The sequence below is a fragment of the Astatotilapia calliptera genome, chromosome 3, assembly GCF_900246225.1.
Source record: "Astatotilapia calliptera chromosome 3, fAstCal1.2, whole genome shotgun sequence".
Classification (NCBI taxonomy): domain Eukaryota; kingdom Metazoa; phylum Chordata; class Actinopteri; order Cichliformes; family Cichlidae; genus Astatotilapia; species Astatotilapia calliptera.
Genome location: NC_039304.1, coordinates 2,226,537 through 2,243,670, shown reverse-complemented (window position 1 = coordinate 2,243,670; position 17,134 = coordinate 2,226,537). Strand labels below are relative to the sequence as shown.

The 17,134-nt window shown below is 42.9% G+C and overlaps 1 protein-coding gene across 1 annotated transcript; it reads right to left on the bottom strand.

The window, feature by feature from the left end:
• Window positions 1-10,674: 10,674 nt before the first annotated feature.
• Window positions 10,675-16,857, bottom strand: LOC113016170 (matrix remodeling-associated protein 8-like). Its single transcript, XM_026158783.1, has 4 exons — window positions 16,551-16,857; window positions 13,671-14,018; window positions 11,535-11,870; window positions 10,675-11,453 (listed from the first exon to the last, which is right to left on the bottom strand). The coding sequence occupies exons 1-4, from the start codon at window positions 16,582-16,584 to the stop codon at window positions 11,317-11,319; spliced, it is 855 nt and encodes a 284-aa protein (XP_026014568.1). The 5' UTR covers window positions 16,585-16,857; the 3' UTR covers window positions 10,675-11,316.
• Window positions 16,858-17,134: the final 277 nt, after the last annotated feature.

Here is a 17,134-nt window from a genome sequence, read left to right as displayed (position 1 = left end):
TCTCCACAGCGCCTGTATAGAAAATCCTGAGGATCTTTGGAGAGACCCTGAACTTCCTCAATGTCAATGTGGTGAGCCACACGGTAAATCAGGGTTCCTACTGCGATGAGCTGTGGCTTTCCATGCTTTCAGGTGACAGCCCGGGTGGTTAACACAGGGAGTTGTGGGGAATAATCCAGCTCCAACAAGTCTCAGGCGTATCTTATTGGCAGCAGCCCAAGAGTAAAGCCCCTGAAGATCCAGTTCTCTGCTAAGCCGACGAAGTAGCCCAAAAAAGCCCGCTCTCTTCCCCCATTACCTCCGATGAGGCCTGGGAAGCAAAAAAGAGCTGACCAGCAAGAATGGAGGTAAACCGGGAAAACACCCGTGTTTCGTTGACTCTGAAAATTATCATTAGCAGATTTAACGCTATCGCAATAACGCATGGCAATCATAAATCCGGAGGGAGATGATGCTGGACAAAAGTGTAGAAAAGACACTAGCACAACATGAAAAGTAAACAAACAGATGGACAGAGGCAGCGGCACAGCCAAACACAGGCGCCATCTTGCATCTGTGAACCAGTGCACCTTATTTTACTGTTTACTGGCCTCAAACCGATTTTACGTGGAGCTCAAAAATCTGTCAAAAATGTTTTAGTACGACTATCGTAAGCTACGAAGCCGCACCGCTTGATGGATTGTTGGAGTATTATGGCTACCGTAGCCAGGAGCCTCTTGGACTCATAGTATTCTGGGTCCAAAACTCCGTCAGCTTCAGGTCGCAAAGTGAAACGAACACTGCGGCACACTGAGAGTTAAAAACTGTCTGAATTCTTTCATCTTCAATAAAATGATCAGTGTTGCTGCTTTACCAGGTGTAACAGTTCAGTTTAACATCCAGGCATCCATGAAAACAGATGCAAAGTTACATAGCAAAAATGTGAAAAATGCCGGAGCAACATATACCACAACAACATGGGAATAGAGCATCTGCAAGAGAATTCAACATGAATGAATCAATGTTACAGAAGTGGAGGAAGCAAGAGGAATGAGTTGAGTAAAGCTTGACTTATCCGACTGTTTTCTTTCATTAAGGAGCTCCTCATAGAAACCCGGTGCACCTTATGTAGGAAAACAGACCCGTTCATCGACTGTGCGCGTTATAGTCCAGTGCACCTTATGGTCCGAAAAATATGGTAATATTCCAGAAATAATAATAATGGATTGGATTTATATAGCGCTTTTCAAGGCACCCAAAGCGCTTTACAATGCCACTATTCATTCACACACTGGTGGAGGTAGCTACAGTTGTAGCCACAGCTGCCCTGGGGCAGACTGACAGAAGCGAGGCTGTCATATCACGCCATCGGCCAACACCAGTAGGTGAAGTGTCTTGCCCGAAGACACAACGACCAGGACAGAGAGAATCGAACCGGCGACCTTCCGGTTACAGATGCGTTTCCCAACCCCCTGAGCCACGGTCGTCGTTGTTCGTAACACTTCCTACGTTGGAATAGCCATCAGCATGAACTATCACATGTCCACCATCACATGCCCGAATATGGAAGTGACGTCATTTTCACGGAAAATGTAGTTTTTTTGTTTGGTTTTTTTTTTTTTTTTTTGGGGGGGGGTCTTATAAGCCTATACTGGTGTTTTTAAAAGTCATGTTTGCCTTTAAGGTTTTCTATATATGCTCAGAAGTCATATTGCACTGCTTGTAATAGTGTATTTTGATGCACATGCTGTTTTTTGGGGTTTTTTGCAAATTTGCATTATAATATTTATTTAAATTTTTCATGCAGTATAAAAATTGGTGTATCTCAAAAACAGAACTAGGAAGACCCTCAAAATATCAAAATGTCCTGTTCAGTTCAATTCAATTTTATTTATATAGCGCCAAATCACAACAAAAGTCGCCTCAAGGCGCGTCATAGATACAGAGAAAAGTAGCCATGATGGTTACCTTCTGTTAACCGCTTTGACGTTTCAAACGTGGCAAAATTTACTTGTCTGTGTGAACACCGATTTCCAGATTTAATGAACTGATATCGGTTTATTCCAGTTAAAATCAATTTTAATTGAAAAATCGATTATTAAAACCCACCCCTACTGTGTGTGTGTGTGTGTGTGAGTGTGAGGAGAGCACAGTGCAGCAAGGAAGTACTGTAACTCCTTTATTTCACACAGACAGCTCCAGCATTTGTTCTGCTTTCTCTGCTTTTATTTGAATGTGACAGAAAAACACGACTAGAATTTAGACAAACGTGTTTACAGGCTGACTTTAATGTGTTTCTGCACATGCTTGTCCTCTGGTCATGTGATCGTGTGGTTTGTAGGAACGCTCCTCTTCCTCAGAGGATCCACCTGTGCTTCCTCTCCTCTCTCCTCCACCTGTTACAGTGAGGGAACGTCCTCCATGATGGAGGAGCTGCTGGAAAGTGCTGAGAGTTTCCTCCAGAGTGAGACCTCTGTCACAGTTCAGAGGATCTACGGCAGCAGAGACCTTCATGGACACTAAAAGTCTCAAACACACAACAACAACATCACACTGACTCCACTCTGACATCACTGATCAATAATCAAAGAACACACAGATCAAACTGATTGATCAGCCATCAGAGGAGTCGGATCAATGGAGCTGCTTCTGTTCCTGATGTCCCCTGTTTGATCCTGGACCTGAACTCTGCCTGCAGAGGAGACACAACACAGTCAGACACACAAAACTCGCTTCCTTCCTCAGACATAATCAGTGAAAACTGGTCCAGTGAGGTCCTGCAGAGAGTTTTCAATAACACAGGAGATGTGCTAACTCCAGAGTTCGGGGAAGCCCAGATGACAGTGAGCTGGGTTGAGCCACAGTCTGAGGAGCAGAGCACAGAAGCACTATTGACCATCATCCTGCTGGTCTATGCACACTTAATCTACTTCATCACTGTGTCATTCTCCTTATTCAACAGTCTTTGTTTGGTTATAGTTCATAGTTTTGATGCATGATTCATAGAGTTATGATGTCTTTGTGTTTCCCTGGTGAGTATTAATAACAGGTAGAACCTTAGATTTCTGAAACAATTAAAATATTCAGTAGGCGTTAAAGTAAAATCCTAAAACAGGACACCTACACTGCATTACTGTTTGTACACAGACTGAGCGGATGTTTGAATTCAGGTTTTATATTTCCTCTTTACTCTCAAACCTTCGAACAGCAGCGAGTCTGCAGCTGAGACAACAACAACTCAAACTGCTGGTTATTTTCAGAGTTTTGTTTTAAAATCACTTGGACCGTCATGTTTTCAGTGATTCTTTTATTTCCAGCATGTTTTAAAAGCATCACAGATCCTGTGCTGGCGGAATATGTTCTATATGTGCACAAACTGTGCATCGCTTTGTCACAACAATGTGTTTATTAATTTAAGGTTTTTGAAACTGTACACAGGCTTTTATTTCTTTTAGCTGTTGCTAAATCTCTATTACACTGATGGAACTGGATGCTGACCTTGCTTTGTAGTACAGGACCCAGAAAGATATAATATCAGCAAAGTTCATCACAGTCAGGATTTATTGACCTTAGTGAAACGTAAAATCCCAGCTGGAAATACTGAGTATGTTTACTGTGGTTATCTGTGGTTTACCTTTCTCTGTTGGGCTTCTGCCTAAACTGAGTACACTTAAACTCTAATGTTTAGCACCCGTAGCCTAAAAAACGAGCAGCACCAGCTGAGGCTTGTCAGCTCAGGTGAAAGGATTACAAATCCACCCCAATCTACAGGAGCTCTACACCAAATGGTGGTGAACGAGAGTCATGAGCCCTCATAGGAAGCCCAGTCACACCAAAAACAGAACATCTTCTGATGGGCAAGACAGAAAACGAGCCGGAGCTTCTAACCTCATATCATCATACTGAAAAATACCAGCACTAAAGCCCCTCCCTCACTACTCAAATACTGACTCATGAACATCTGTCGTTATTGCTCTGTTATTATTACTCTTTTCTATGGTTGCATTTCTTTCTTTAATTATTCTGAAATCGTAACAGCCATTTAACGGTGCATTAACTTACATATCAGAGTAAAGACACAAACAAACCTGTGACTGTGAGCAGCACTGTTTTCTTCCTCCAGATGTCCCCACTGATGACCACACAGATGTATTCTCCACTGTCTCTCTCTGTGGGCTGTTTCAGGGTCAGACTGAGGTCTCCAGTTTTCAGCAGGTCTTCATTCACTCTTGTTCGGTCTCTGTAAACCTGGTGCTGTTTGTGAGGCTGGTCAGATCCACTCTGACACATGTGCACCATCATGTATTCTGGTTTATATCGTTCCCACTTCACTGTGGCCTTTTCAGGAAGCTCAGCTGTTGTTTGGAAAGGCAGCTTTGCCAACTCCACCCCCTCCTCCACGATCACCTGACAGTCTGAGTGGACAAAAAAGACAACACACACAACATGACCTCTATAGAAGGCAACAGATGGTTTTCACAGTTTCACAGTTGTAGAGAAATCTATAATAATAAATAAATAACCCTGAAAACTATACATTTCACACCTGAGCCTCAACTCTCGCGGCCCGGTACCAAACGACTCACGGACCGGTACCGGTCCGAGGCCCGGGGGTTGGGGACCGCTGATTAAGAGGACCCGAGGGAAGCTCGGAAAGCTAAGCAGAAGTTATTTGGAGAGGAGAGTGACTGCCGTTGGTTGAAAAGAGAGGTAAAAAACTTCAGTGGTGTGGAAACATTATGGGTTGGCGGAGTCAGACGTGGATCAAGTAGACACAGTGTGCAAACTTTGCTACAGTGTAGCTGCACCACAGAGCAACACTGCAAAGTTCACTAAACACAGATGTTCACATTTTTCATTCATTTTTTATATTGCAAACATTTGCACTGTTATCAGTATTTGCACTATTTTATATTATTTTTTGACAATCTTTAAAGTCATTATTCAACACATTGTTATTGTTAAATAAATATCGTCAAATAATCGAGATCTCAATTTCAGTGAAAATAATCGTGATTATCATTTTTGCCATAATCGAGCAGCCCTACTTGTACTAATGTAAAGTGACCTTGAGGGTCTTTAATAAAATAAAATGTATTATGATATTATGTGACAGTGAAGCCCGAGATATCCAAACTTGCCTTAACTAACATGAAAATAAACATAACCAATTAAGTGTTTTTCATAACTTTTGATGAGTCATTAAAGCACAGCGGAGGAATTTTGCTTCACTACCTGCAGAATTACTGTACGCGTACTGTAATCGGATTACAGTAACGCGCTACTCTCTATCTGAGACTGGAGTCAACTAGGGCGCTCCAGTACCTCCATTTTGGTCTTTCTGAGTTGTTCAGAGCTGAACTTCCTGCTGTGTTCTGGATCAATGTCCTGCTGCATAACTCAACCACTCTTGAGCTTCAGAGTAGAAACTGATGGTCGGATATTCTCCTTCTGATTTTCTGGTAAAGACCAGAGTTCAATATTCCATCAAACACAGTGAGTCACCTTTAAGCAGAAAAGCAGCCCAGACCATCACACCACCATGTCTGACTGCTGCTGAGTTCTCTTAGTTAAACGCTGTTAGACTGATGCAGATGTAAGAGGACTCAAACCTTACAAAACGTCCAGCTTTGGTCTCATCAGCGTATTCCTCTACCGAGTTTGATGTTTCACAGAAAATGTGATGCAAACCTTTTTCTTTTTGCTCAGCAGTGGTTTTTATCTTGAAATGCTGCCATGCAGGCCATTTTTGCTCAATCTCTTTCTTATAGTGGGGTCATGAACTCTGACCTCACCTTTGGGAAGTGAGGCCTGCAGTTCTTTGGAGTTAATGAGCTGTTGAGCTTTTGGGGTCACTTTGGCCGGCTCATAGGAAGGTTCACCATGTTCCACAGTTTCTCCTTTTGTGGATAATATCTGTGGTTTGTGGTAAATAGTGACCTGATGTGTTGCTTTTCAGGTCTGTTAGCCTACTTCACTTTTTCAGATGATTTCTATTTAGTGAATTTCTTGATTCTGGCAATAATGTGGCCACACCTGAGTGTGGATAGTGAAAGTGAACTCAGCTTTCCAAACATGTGTTTTCATACAGGTGGGTTTGGATCATCTTTTGCCCAAAATAAATGAAATCATCATTTAAAAACTGTGTTTTGTATTTAGTCAACTTATCCTTATCTAATATTATAAACTGGTTATCTGAGTGGGGCGAACATGCAATATGGAAAAATAATCAAGAAGAGGAACGAGTTTTTTCACAGCACAATAACCAAACTTTAACGTCTCTGCTTTCATGAGTTTGTCTCAACAAAAAAGTGTTAAAGATTTTTTGTAAGATATTTTTTAGCATACATTTTTGAGGTAGGGCAGCACGGTGGCACGGTGGTTAGCACTGTTGCCGCACAGCAAGAAGGTCCTGAGTTCAATTCCACCATCAGGCCGGGGTCTTTCTGTGTGGAGTTTGCATGTTCTCCCTGTGTTTGCGTGGGTTCCCTCCGGGTACTCCGGCTTCCTCCCACCGTCCAAAGACATGCAGCTTGTGGGGATAGGTTAATTGGATAATCCAAATTGTCACTAGGTGTGAATGTGAGCGCGAATGGTTGTCTGTCCCTGTGTGTTGGCCCTGCGACAGACTGGCGACCTGTCCAGGGTGTACCCTGCCTCTTGCCCTATGACAGCTGGGATAGGCTCCAGCGCCCCCCGCGACCCTGATAAGCGGAAGTGGATGGATGGATGAATTTTTGAGGTAGCATTTTAAAATGCTACCATCAGTCAGCTCCCTTTGGCCCCAAACTCAATCAGAGACATTTCAGTGGGAAACCGCTTTTACCCTCAGGCAGCTTTAAATGAATATAGTAGAAATCATTTAACAGCAGGCCTCACAGTAAGAAGGTCCTGAGTTTGATTCCACTCCCATGTCCGCGTGGGTTCTCTCCGGGTTCCTCCATGCAGTTAGTGCCGTTAGATCATTGGTCATTCTAGACTGCTCAAAGGTGTGAGTGTGAGTGCGAATGAACGTCTGTCTGTCTCTATGTGTTAGGTGACCTGTCCGCTCTGTGGTAGCTGGATGGTCTCCAACCCCCCCGTAACCCTGACAAGGATAAGAGAATGAACGGGTGGATACTAATACAAAATACACTACTGACTGGAAGCAGAAAATTAGATGATGCAAACCTCTGACCTGTATCTACAGCACTGACCTCTGACTTTCAGCTGCACTTCCTTCTTCAGCAGGATGTTTCCCTCCCTGTAGACGGTGCAGGTGTAGACTTGTGTGTCTCCATCTGTGGGGTGTTTCAGGGTAAGACTGAGGTCTCCAGTTTTCAGCAGGTCTTCATTCATCTCCGTTCGGCCTCTGTAAGCCTGGTCCTGTTCTTCAGGCTGGTCAGAGCCGTTCTCATACACGTGGACCTTTCCGTATTTACCCTTCCACTCCACTTTAGTGTCTTCAGGCAGGTTTCCTGTGGTTTTAAAAGGCAGCTTGACAGGCTCCACCCCTGAATCCACCTCCAGTTTTTGGACTGAGAAGACAGAAAAGCACAAACTTATAACTTAAACATGACAACAGTTTAAGCTGTTTTGGAGAGGTTTCATGTTTGGAAAATGCTATTGTCTGCTGGCGGGAATGAAGGAGACAACGAGTCTCTTGATTGCACTATTAGTTGTGTTAAATTATTGTTTCTGTGGTTGACTTTCTTTCTTTAATTAATCTGCAGATGAACTCGTAACAACCATTTAACGGTGCATTAACTTACATATCAGAGTAAAGACACAAACAAACCTGTGACTGTGAGCAGCACTGTTTTCTTCCTCCAGATGTCCCCACTGATGACCACACAGCTGTATTCTCCACTGTCTCTCTCTGTGGGCTGTTTCAGGGTCAGACTGAGGTCTCCAGTTTTCAGCAGGTCTTCATTCATCTTCGTTCGGTTTCTGTAAACCTGGTGCTGTTTGTGAGGCTGGTCAGATCCACTCTGACACATGTGCACCATCATGTATTCTGGTTTATATCGTTCCCACTTCACTGTGGCCTTTTCAGGAAGCTCAGCTGTGGTTTGGAAAGGCAGCTTTGCAGACTCCACCCCCTCCTCTACATCTACATGACAGTCTGAGGGGATGAGAAATATACAGCATGACCTCTTGTGACCTTGTGCTGCTTAGTTTCGACAGTTTAACAGATGCAGAAAAAGCTAAAGAAAAATGTTGCAGTCATTGCAGGAGCTCTTGTAAAATTGACCTCATGTGGGTCTCTCCTGCCTTTGATACCACCCTGTTTTGTTCAGCTGACTTTAATCAGCAATTAGAGCTACTTAAGACTAAAGAAAGGTGAGCTCTAGTGCCATGCATCCTTGTTGGTTTTGTAGCTGGTGTGAGTGTGCAGTGGCACTTTTAGGGAAACAAAACAAGTGTGGCCTTTCTGTGATCTCAGAAAATGGAAGCTTGGAATTGGCAATATTTCATTTTTGAATATTTCACTTGTAGGTGTCTAGAATAATGTTACCTTGGAAAATACAACTTCCCAGTTAAGTTAGATGAGTGTCTGTCTGAGTTTAAGTTCTTACTTCAAGCACTATTTGCATAGATAAGATAAGATAAACCTTTATCAGTCCCAGTATGGTCACGGCACAAAGCGGACAATACAAAGTTAAGGGCAGCAAAAATTACGAAAAACAGTAGAATAGAATAAAATAAAATAAAATGCTGTACAAAAGAGAATAAAATTGTTTAGCCTTATTTTCAGAGTAATCTGGGGTGGGGATAAGTTCTCTGTTGGGGACAGGAAATTGAGGGCTCTTGTCACTGAAGAACTTTTTGCCAAATGTGGCTTTGGCTCCTTCACTGGGAACCAGTTTTGCCTTCAGTTAGCTTTTTATTTCTACTCATCACAACTACTTAGAAAGCAAAATTCAAACCTCAGACCTGTAACTACACCACTGACCTCTGACTTTCAGCTCCACTTCTTTCTTCATCAGGATGTTTCCCTCCCTGCTGTAGACGGTGCAGGTGTAGGTGGAGTTGTCTCTCTCTGTGGGGTATTTCAGGGTCAGACTGAGGTCTCCAGTTTTCAGCAGGTCTTTTTTCATCTTCGTTCGGCCTCTGTAATCCTGTTCCTGTTCTTCAGGCCGGTCAGAGCTGTTCTCATACACGTGGACCTTTCCATATTTGTCCTTCCACACCACCTTAATGTCTTTAGACACTTGAACTAAGGTTTTGCAGGGCAGCTGGACAGACTCCCTGCCTGAATCCACCTCCACCTTGTGAACTGAGAGAAACAAAGCACAACACGATGACATGAGCAGCAGCATTGAGAATGTTTTATTTGACTGGATAACTTAAAATATTTCCAGTAAAATCCATTCTGACTGGACACATTTGATGACGATGAGCAGAAGCAGGCAGAGAGAAGAAAACGCTCTTATTTTTATTTGTGTGTAATTGACACCTGATGGGATGGGACTACACTGTTAAAGCTAATAATATAAAAATGACAACAGTCACCTGTTCAAACTGGTTACATCTGTTAGATTCTTTGACATTTAACTAATCAGATCATTTTAAATAAACACTTACCTTTGACCTATATCTACAGAACTGACCTCTGACAGTGAGCAGCACTTCCTTCTTCATCAGGATGTTTCCCTGCTGATTGTAGAGGGTACAAGTGTAGGTGTTTGTGTCTCCATCTGTGGGGTGTTTCAGGGTCAGACTGAGGTCTCCAGTTTTCAGCAGGTCTTCATTCATCTTCGTTCGGTCTCTGTAATCCTGGTGCTGTTCTTCAGGCCGGTCAGAGCCGTTCTCATACACGTGGACCTTCCCACTAATATTTGTCCACTCAACTTTGGTATCTTCAGTCAGGCGAACTGTGGTTTTGCAGATCAGCTGGACAGACTCCACCCCTGAATCCACCTCCACCTTATCACCTGAGATGACAACAAAGTATCTTTTACTAGAGCAATGTTATTCTCCCAGTGTAATGGAACATGCCTTTATTATGTATTTTGTATTCCTTTTCTTTGTACAGTTGTACAAAAAGAGAGAGCGAATTTATTTCCATCGTTGAATCACAACAAGCAGCCTGTTTCTTTGACGATAAGGTGCTGGGAACAATAGCTAAAATTATGTTGTCTCTAAACAAACTTTAGTGAGGACAGCATGAGCACTAAAATGATTTTTGTTGACTGGATAAGTTAAAATATTTCTAGTAAAATCTGTTCTGACTGGTTCCAGTCTCAGAAATGACCGACTATAGATGGGACATGAAAAAGTCTGTGTATTGAAGGAACGGAGGAGCTTTGAGCCAACTGATACTTGGCACACTATTACAATGAATCTGACCTTTGACCTGTATCTACAGAACTGACCTCTGACAGTGAGCAGCACTTCCTTCTTCATCAGAATCTTTTGCCTCCGGCTGTAGACGGTGCAGGTGTAGGTGTCACTCTTTTTGGGGGTTTTCAGGGTCAGACTGAGGTCTCTAGCTTTCAGCCATTTCCTCTTCATCTCCGTTCGGCCTCTGTAAACCTGGTGCTGTTCTCCAGGCTGGTCAGAGCCGTTCTTATACACGTGGACCTTCCTGTCTTTCATGTCCTTCCACTCCACTTTAGCGTCTTTAGACAGGCAAACTGTGGTTTTGCAGGGCAGCTGGACAGACTCCACCTCTGAATCCACCTCCACCTTGTAACCTTTGAGGACAACAAAGGACAACATGATGACGTCAGCAGCAGCTGTGATGGTCACATGACCTCCCTGTCCCTCCTTGTCTTCTAGTCTCAGTCAGATTGTGTCTCAGTTTGTTCCTGATGTGTTCCTGACTCGTTCTTTGGTAACTAGTCTGCAGCGTCCTGTAAAGCGCTGCAGACATGTTGGATGAAGAAGAACAGACAGACTGAGCCTCCACAGTCGGCCATGTCTCACACACATCAGCACAGAAACCATGAAGATCTCGTGTGTCTGAACATCTGAAGCTCTCCACCACATGACTGAGCACAACTCAAGGAGGAACATTTACTGAAGCTGCTGCAACATTTACTGTCAGCACATGTTTCCATGTCAGCTGCTGTTTACCACCACAGAAGAAGAACAGCTTGTCCACATGCAGCCTCTGTGTCAGATCAATGCAGTGAAGCACACACACTGTTTAGTAAAGTCATGTTGTGGAGCTGTTTCACTGATCAATGACTGAGTCTGAAGGAGGTTTTCTGACTTCTGGAACAAACCTGGAAGTTTCTCTTCAGCTCTCTGTATCAGCTGTTTGTAACTCTCAACTCTTTCAGCTTCTGGAACAAGTTTGTGTGAGCCGCAGTCAAGGAGCCACCAGAGGACACCTGCTGACCATCGGCATTATGGGTAGTGTAGGAGGAGACACTCACCTGACATGAAATACTGACGGAAATGAAATAAAAGACCTCCAGAAACCACAAGAAGAATGAAAATAAACTGGAGAACCAAGAGAGCTGTCGCCCAGGATGGAAACCGTTCTGTGAAGAAACGAAAAGAGGAACATGACCTTTGACCTCAGTACACTATATTCACCTCTGCTCTGTTTCTACTGCTCTGACCTCTGACATGGTGCAGCACTACTTTCTGTCTCAGGATGTCTTTGTCCCTGTAGATGGTGCAGATGTATCCTCCACTGTCCCTCTCTGTGGGGTATTTCAGGGTCAGACTGAGGTCTCCAGTTCTCAGCAGGTCTTTGTTCATCTTTGTGCGACCACAGTAACGGTCGTCCTGGTTCTTAAGGTGGTCACTCCTGTTTGAATACACATAGACCACTTTCTGCTCTTGGTCAGAGTGAGTCCACTCCACACTGGTATCTTCAGGCAGGTCAGGGTTTGTTTTGCATGGCAGGATGACAGACTCTGACCCCTCCTTCACCTTCACCTCCACCTGCTGGTCTGAGATGACAATAAACCACAATATCAGTTATAGAGCTCATTCTATTCGGTTCAAGAAAAATTGTTTGTCACATTGTACGGTGAAGGCCCCCACAATTAGATGACCCCCTTTGTGCAGTGCCTCGTGAACAGGCTCAGAGAAGGACACACAAAACCCGCTGAAAATGAGAGGAAGAAGAGACAGAAGAAAGTAAGAGAGACATGACCAGAGATGGGCAGTGCGTTACTGTAATCTGATTACTTTTTTCAAGTAACGAGTAAAGTAAGGGATTACTATTGCAAAATCGGTAATTAGATTACCGTTACTTTCCCGTAGGAACGCTGCGTTACTGCGTTACTAAAACCGTGATTTTTTTGCGAGAATGTCTCATGACAGTGACGTAAGCGAGGGCGCCGTTAGTGACAACAGCTGTGTACAGATCAACAATGGATCATATATCGAGTACGGGAGAGAGTATGAGCGTGCAGCGTTTAAAGCGTGGAAGTACTGACCTTACTTTGAGTTTGATTCCATAAAAAGTGACAAAAACATTAGTGTCCATCGTGCGTGGGAAGAAAACTTCTTTTTACAGCGAAAAAAACCCCTAAACTTCCAAACAAGCACCGAGTAGCTACGACGTAATGGGAAACTCACAGAGCTGCCATATCCTTCCACTGACCGCAGCACACCTGCACCAGGTTAAACCTCTGCCTACCCTGCTCCTGCTTTACAGGTGAAAATAGAGCAACAGGACCGCTGAGTCTTTGACTTTATTTATTTTCTGCTGTGTTTTACTTGCATCTATTTGAAAGAGTGAGTGTAAACACACAAAAAAAAATATTTTATGTGCTGGAATGTGTAGAAAATAGAACAAATATAATTTGTCACGGCTGTGAAGGGGGGAGAGAAAGAACCCACACACTGGTATTTATGAAGGTCTTATTGTGAGTGAACTTTTTTTTACATTGGGAAAATAAATGAAATACAAACAAAAGCTGAACAAGGCAGCAACTACACTGAAACAAAACCTAAACTGGGTGGAAACTAAAAAGTGATACAAAGGAACAAAAGCTGGGCACTAGAAACCTGAGATGGGGAGCACAGAGAACTACAACAGGAGAAACACAGGGGAGGACAAGCAGAGAGACCAGCAACGAACACAGGGCATAAATACACAGGCAGTGATGAAGGAGTGAGAAACAGGATGGAAACACAGCTGGACTAATGTGACATAACGAGACAAAGGAAGCTAAGAAGAATACACCACACACAGACAGGACAGGGACTAGCAAAATAAAACAGGAAACAGGTGGTAAACATAGTGAAGGGGGACTTGATAAGGAGGCTGACTTTGGAGATACAGGAGATGAACAGCTTTTAAAATCAAGTTAAACTGCAGCAAGGGTTTGAGCTTTCACTCAAGAAAGCATTGGGCCAAAGACTAAATAAATAAGTTTGGACTATAGAAAAACTGTTCGTGCTCAGATCCCAAGAGATGGATACACAAAATCATCACAGATTTCATATCATAGATTTCAAGGGACAAGTATCATGGTCAGCAGGCAACTGTCGTAGACAATCTTTGATAAATGTAATGTGTAAAACCTTAAAATTTTAAACATTACAGTCAGTTACACTCTGATTTACAAATCACACTGATACGTACACATATTCAAGAGGTTCCTAGCATGAGTGTAATATTTACATCAGGACTAACTGCATGAAAGTTCTCAATGATCCATTTCTGCTGCAGTTTCTAGGATTAAAGCTCAATGTCTGTGAAGGATCTGTGACCTGTACACAAGGTGTTTGTGGCTGACCTTTGACCTGCAGCTGGATATCTCTCAGTCTCAGTTCTTCTCCTCCATCACTGATGGAGCAGGTATATTTCCCAGCATCAGTCTTTGTTGGTTTTCTCAAAGTAAGGCTAAAGTCTCCAGTGTCCAGAGCATCAGGTCTCATTGATGTGCGCCCGCTATATCGCTGGTTTTGTCCTCTGAGATCATCTCCTCCTTCTCCTCGCACATGGACAGATTTGGGATGAAGATCAAAGCGAGTCCACAGCACTTTGGAGTCCTCTGGTATAAAACCCGAAAACTGACAGGGCAGCAGGACAGACATTGCCCCCTCATTAACCTCCACCACTACAGCCAGGGCATGCTGGGAAACTGGAAGGAGACACCAACAGAAACACAAATTAAGAGCTTGCTGTGTGTTTGTCCCAGTGTGGCCAAAGTAGGCCACAGGTCATTTTATCTGCAGGGACTATAGAGACTAGTTTAAGCATTAGATGGGTCAAAGAAGTCAAAGAAAAAGACAATTTAATTTTTACACATTTAAACTAAGTGAAAAAACTACACTCTGTGAGAGATCTGTAAACCAGGGATGTTACACTCATTGTACACTGCATTTTGTGCACTGTGGGCCGCATCAAGCCCACTGTGACCTTAAATAAGTCAGACTGGTGAAAACTCTCCTTCTGCCAGTGTAAAACGTAACTAAAAATACCCTGAGATATCTTCAGACACTGCAATGAAAAAAACTTAAAGGATCAGCATATAGCATCATGTTAATGATGCTATATGCATCAATACAAGTTATTGTTAACACAGGCATGTTCTCTCCTTCTCCTGTATAACTTGGCCAGGATGGAGCTCCCCACCTTTGGCATACACACCTGCTGCTAATCACTCACCTGTGGCTCATCATTGTTTCTTGAACGCTACTAAAGGGAGCAGCTCAGAACATCTCATTGCTGGAATATTGAGTTAACATGGTGCAAATCCCAGCTTTATAGAACTGTGCGATTTGTTTGTATCCTGGTGGTGATTACTCCCTTTTTGTCTGTAGATTCTGGAACCACTCTGTAACCCTGCTTTCTAGTGGAAGACTGAATGTGAGTGTCTGCCTGCGAGAAAAGTGTGTGTGAGTGCCGAGTGGAGTGGAGGACTGGAGCTGTATGTGAGGACGAGAGCAGAGTGAGAGGAGTGTGTGAAGTGTAGTGCCTGTTTTCCCCCTCGCCAACCTGTGGAACAGTTCCCTGATTCCTTCACTTTCTACATATTGTACCTGACGTTTAATAAAGTTAAGATCTGTGAACGTGATGCGTAGCCTGCAACTGAGTCCGACCTGCTAGCTGTGACACCTACAGACCCTGGTTAGAGGATCAGAGAGGCTGCTCTGATAAGGTTTTTAGAAGCTTTTCTATATAAGAAGAGTCTGTCCATGTAGGGCTCTGTGTATTTTTGTTATTTTGTGTGTCATCTCTATAGCAATGGTAGGAGAAACCACTAAAAGTATTAATTATGGCCCAGAGGTGACAGAAAACAGAATTGGTTCAAGTATTGAGCCCTGGGGGACTCCACATACAAATGGTGCAAACATGCATTGATTAATGTAAATTCTGAAGTATCTCTTTGATAATTATGAAGACAACTATTTGATAGAAGCACCAGTGACGCTAACCCACTTTTGTTATCTGTTTGTAAGAGCAGTATGGTCATACAAACCAGGGGGCATAATTCCCAGGGGGGTTATGACCAACCCAATAATCAGACCCAACCAATATAACCACCCCCCCAAATAAAATGATGAATTATCTTACATAAATAGGCTGTTCATTTTCTTTACTCCTTTCAGTCATTGCCATAAAAATAGTTGCATGTTTAATCATATGGGAATTTACCCAGATTTAATTATTTTTTTAGACAGATCTTGATCCCCCCAATGTTCAGCGCAAAGTTAAGCCGATGATACAAACCACTAATTTTGTAGTTTAGGACTGTCACAATATCAGATTACCATGTGTTCAAATTATCATAACCACTAGAATTCACCACAACGTTCTTATCTCGATGTCTGTACAGATTTCAGAAACAGAAAGAAAATCGTAGTGAAATTAAATGTTAAAAAGTAAATCACTGTTGAGCTAGTTAATAGGTATGCCCTCATTGTCATCTGTTGTGATTTTATTTTGAAAGGATGCTTCCTGTTATGCTGCAGAGTGCACGCGAGAGTTCAATAAACAAAGTCACCTTTCGGTGTAATGTTCCGGTGAAAAACCGATGCCCCACGTGTGATTATTCCTCCGTCTAGACAATATAAGTATCTTAAATATTCATGCAGATTCTACTGGAAGACCCGTCTCTGCTAACAATCACATTTAAATAACAGTGACAGACAGCTCAAGCTTTCTTGTGTTTGTACATGAAAGCATGAAAAAAACTACTTTACTATAAGTTAACTGAGTCTGATCCACAGTGACGTAAAACAGGCTGATATTTTAAACTTGGAGTTTTACACTTATCTGGTTCCTTGTTTTCAGCCGCATCTCTTTTCAGTCTCTCGTTTTAGCACCACAGTGCAAAACCTCGTTCTTGTTCTCTGCAGTACACATGATTTTTCCCCCAAACACACACACACACACACACACTATCACATTCCCTAAATCGCGCCCTCTCCTTGATTGACTGTGATGTCCCGCCCCCCAAAGAAAAACAACAACAACACAACAACAACCGCAAAACTTTGGGAGAATCGACTAAAAAAATACATGATTCAATCAATAAACAAATAACCCAGGCACAATTTCTCTTACTCAGGTATCCATGAAACGCATTTCTGGCTGTTGTGAACCTTTCCGGTCTGAAATGCGCAGTTTCCAAACTCAAAAACGTTTCCTTATGTTCGGAGTTTCTTACCGAGGAGCAGGAACAGCAACAACTTCTTCATCATCCTTCAAAGAAGAACAGCCAGCACAGAGTCATGATCACTCCGCTCATATCCGAATGAATCCGCATCTCAACACTCAGCCATTCCTGCCTCACTGATCACTGGATTTTCTGCCCAAGCTCTTATCCAGAAAACCGGTTCAACATGCTCCGAGTCTCGCAAGTCTGGACTTGACGTTGATAAACCCTCCGAGGCGTGGGCGTGTGATTCTCCGTGGAAAGAGCAGAGCCTCCATTTGGTTTCAGTTTGGCTCATTAAGTTTATCATTTGATTCATTTAAAGAACCATATTAGTCACTTTTCAAGGTTAAGTTTGACATGATGTCACATATTTGAACTTCCAGGATCAATAACACAGAACAAAGGTTATCAGAACGCCATCAGCGGCTTAACGATAAAATAAATGCCGCAGGTCTCCAGGTGCAGTTGGGTGTGAGTGAAGTGCTCAGGGACCGTCTACAAAGTGCAATACCACAACGACAATTTGCTGCTTCACTTACACAGAGTGGCGTTTCTCCCAGATCGCTTTATTTAAATTAGGAGAATTATTAAAT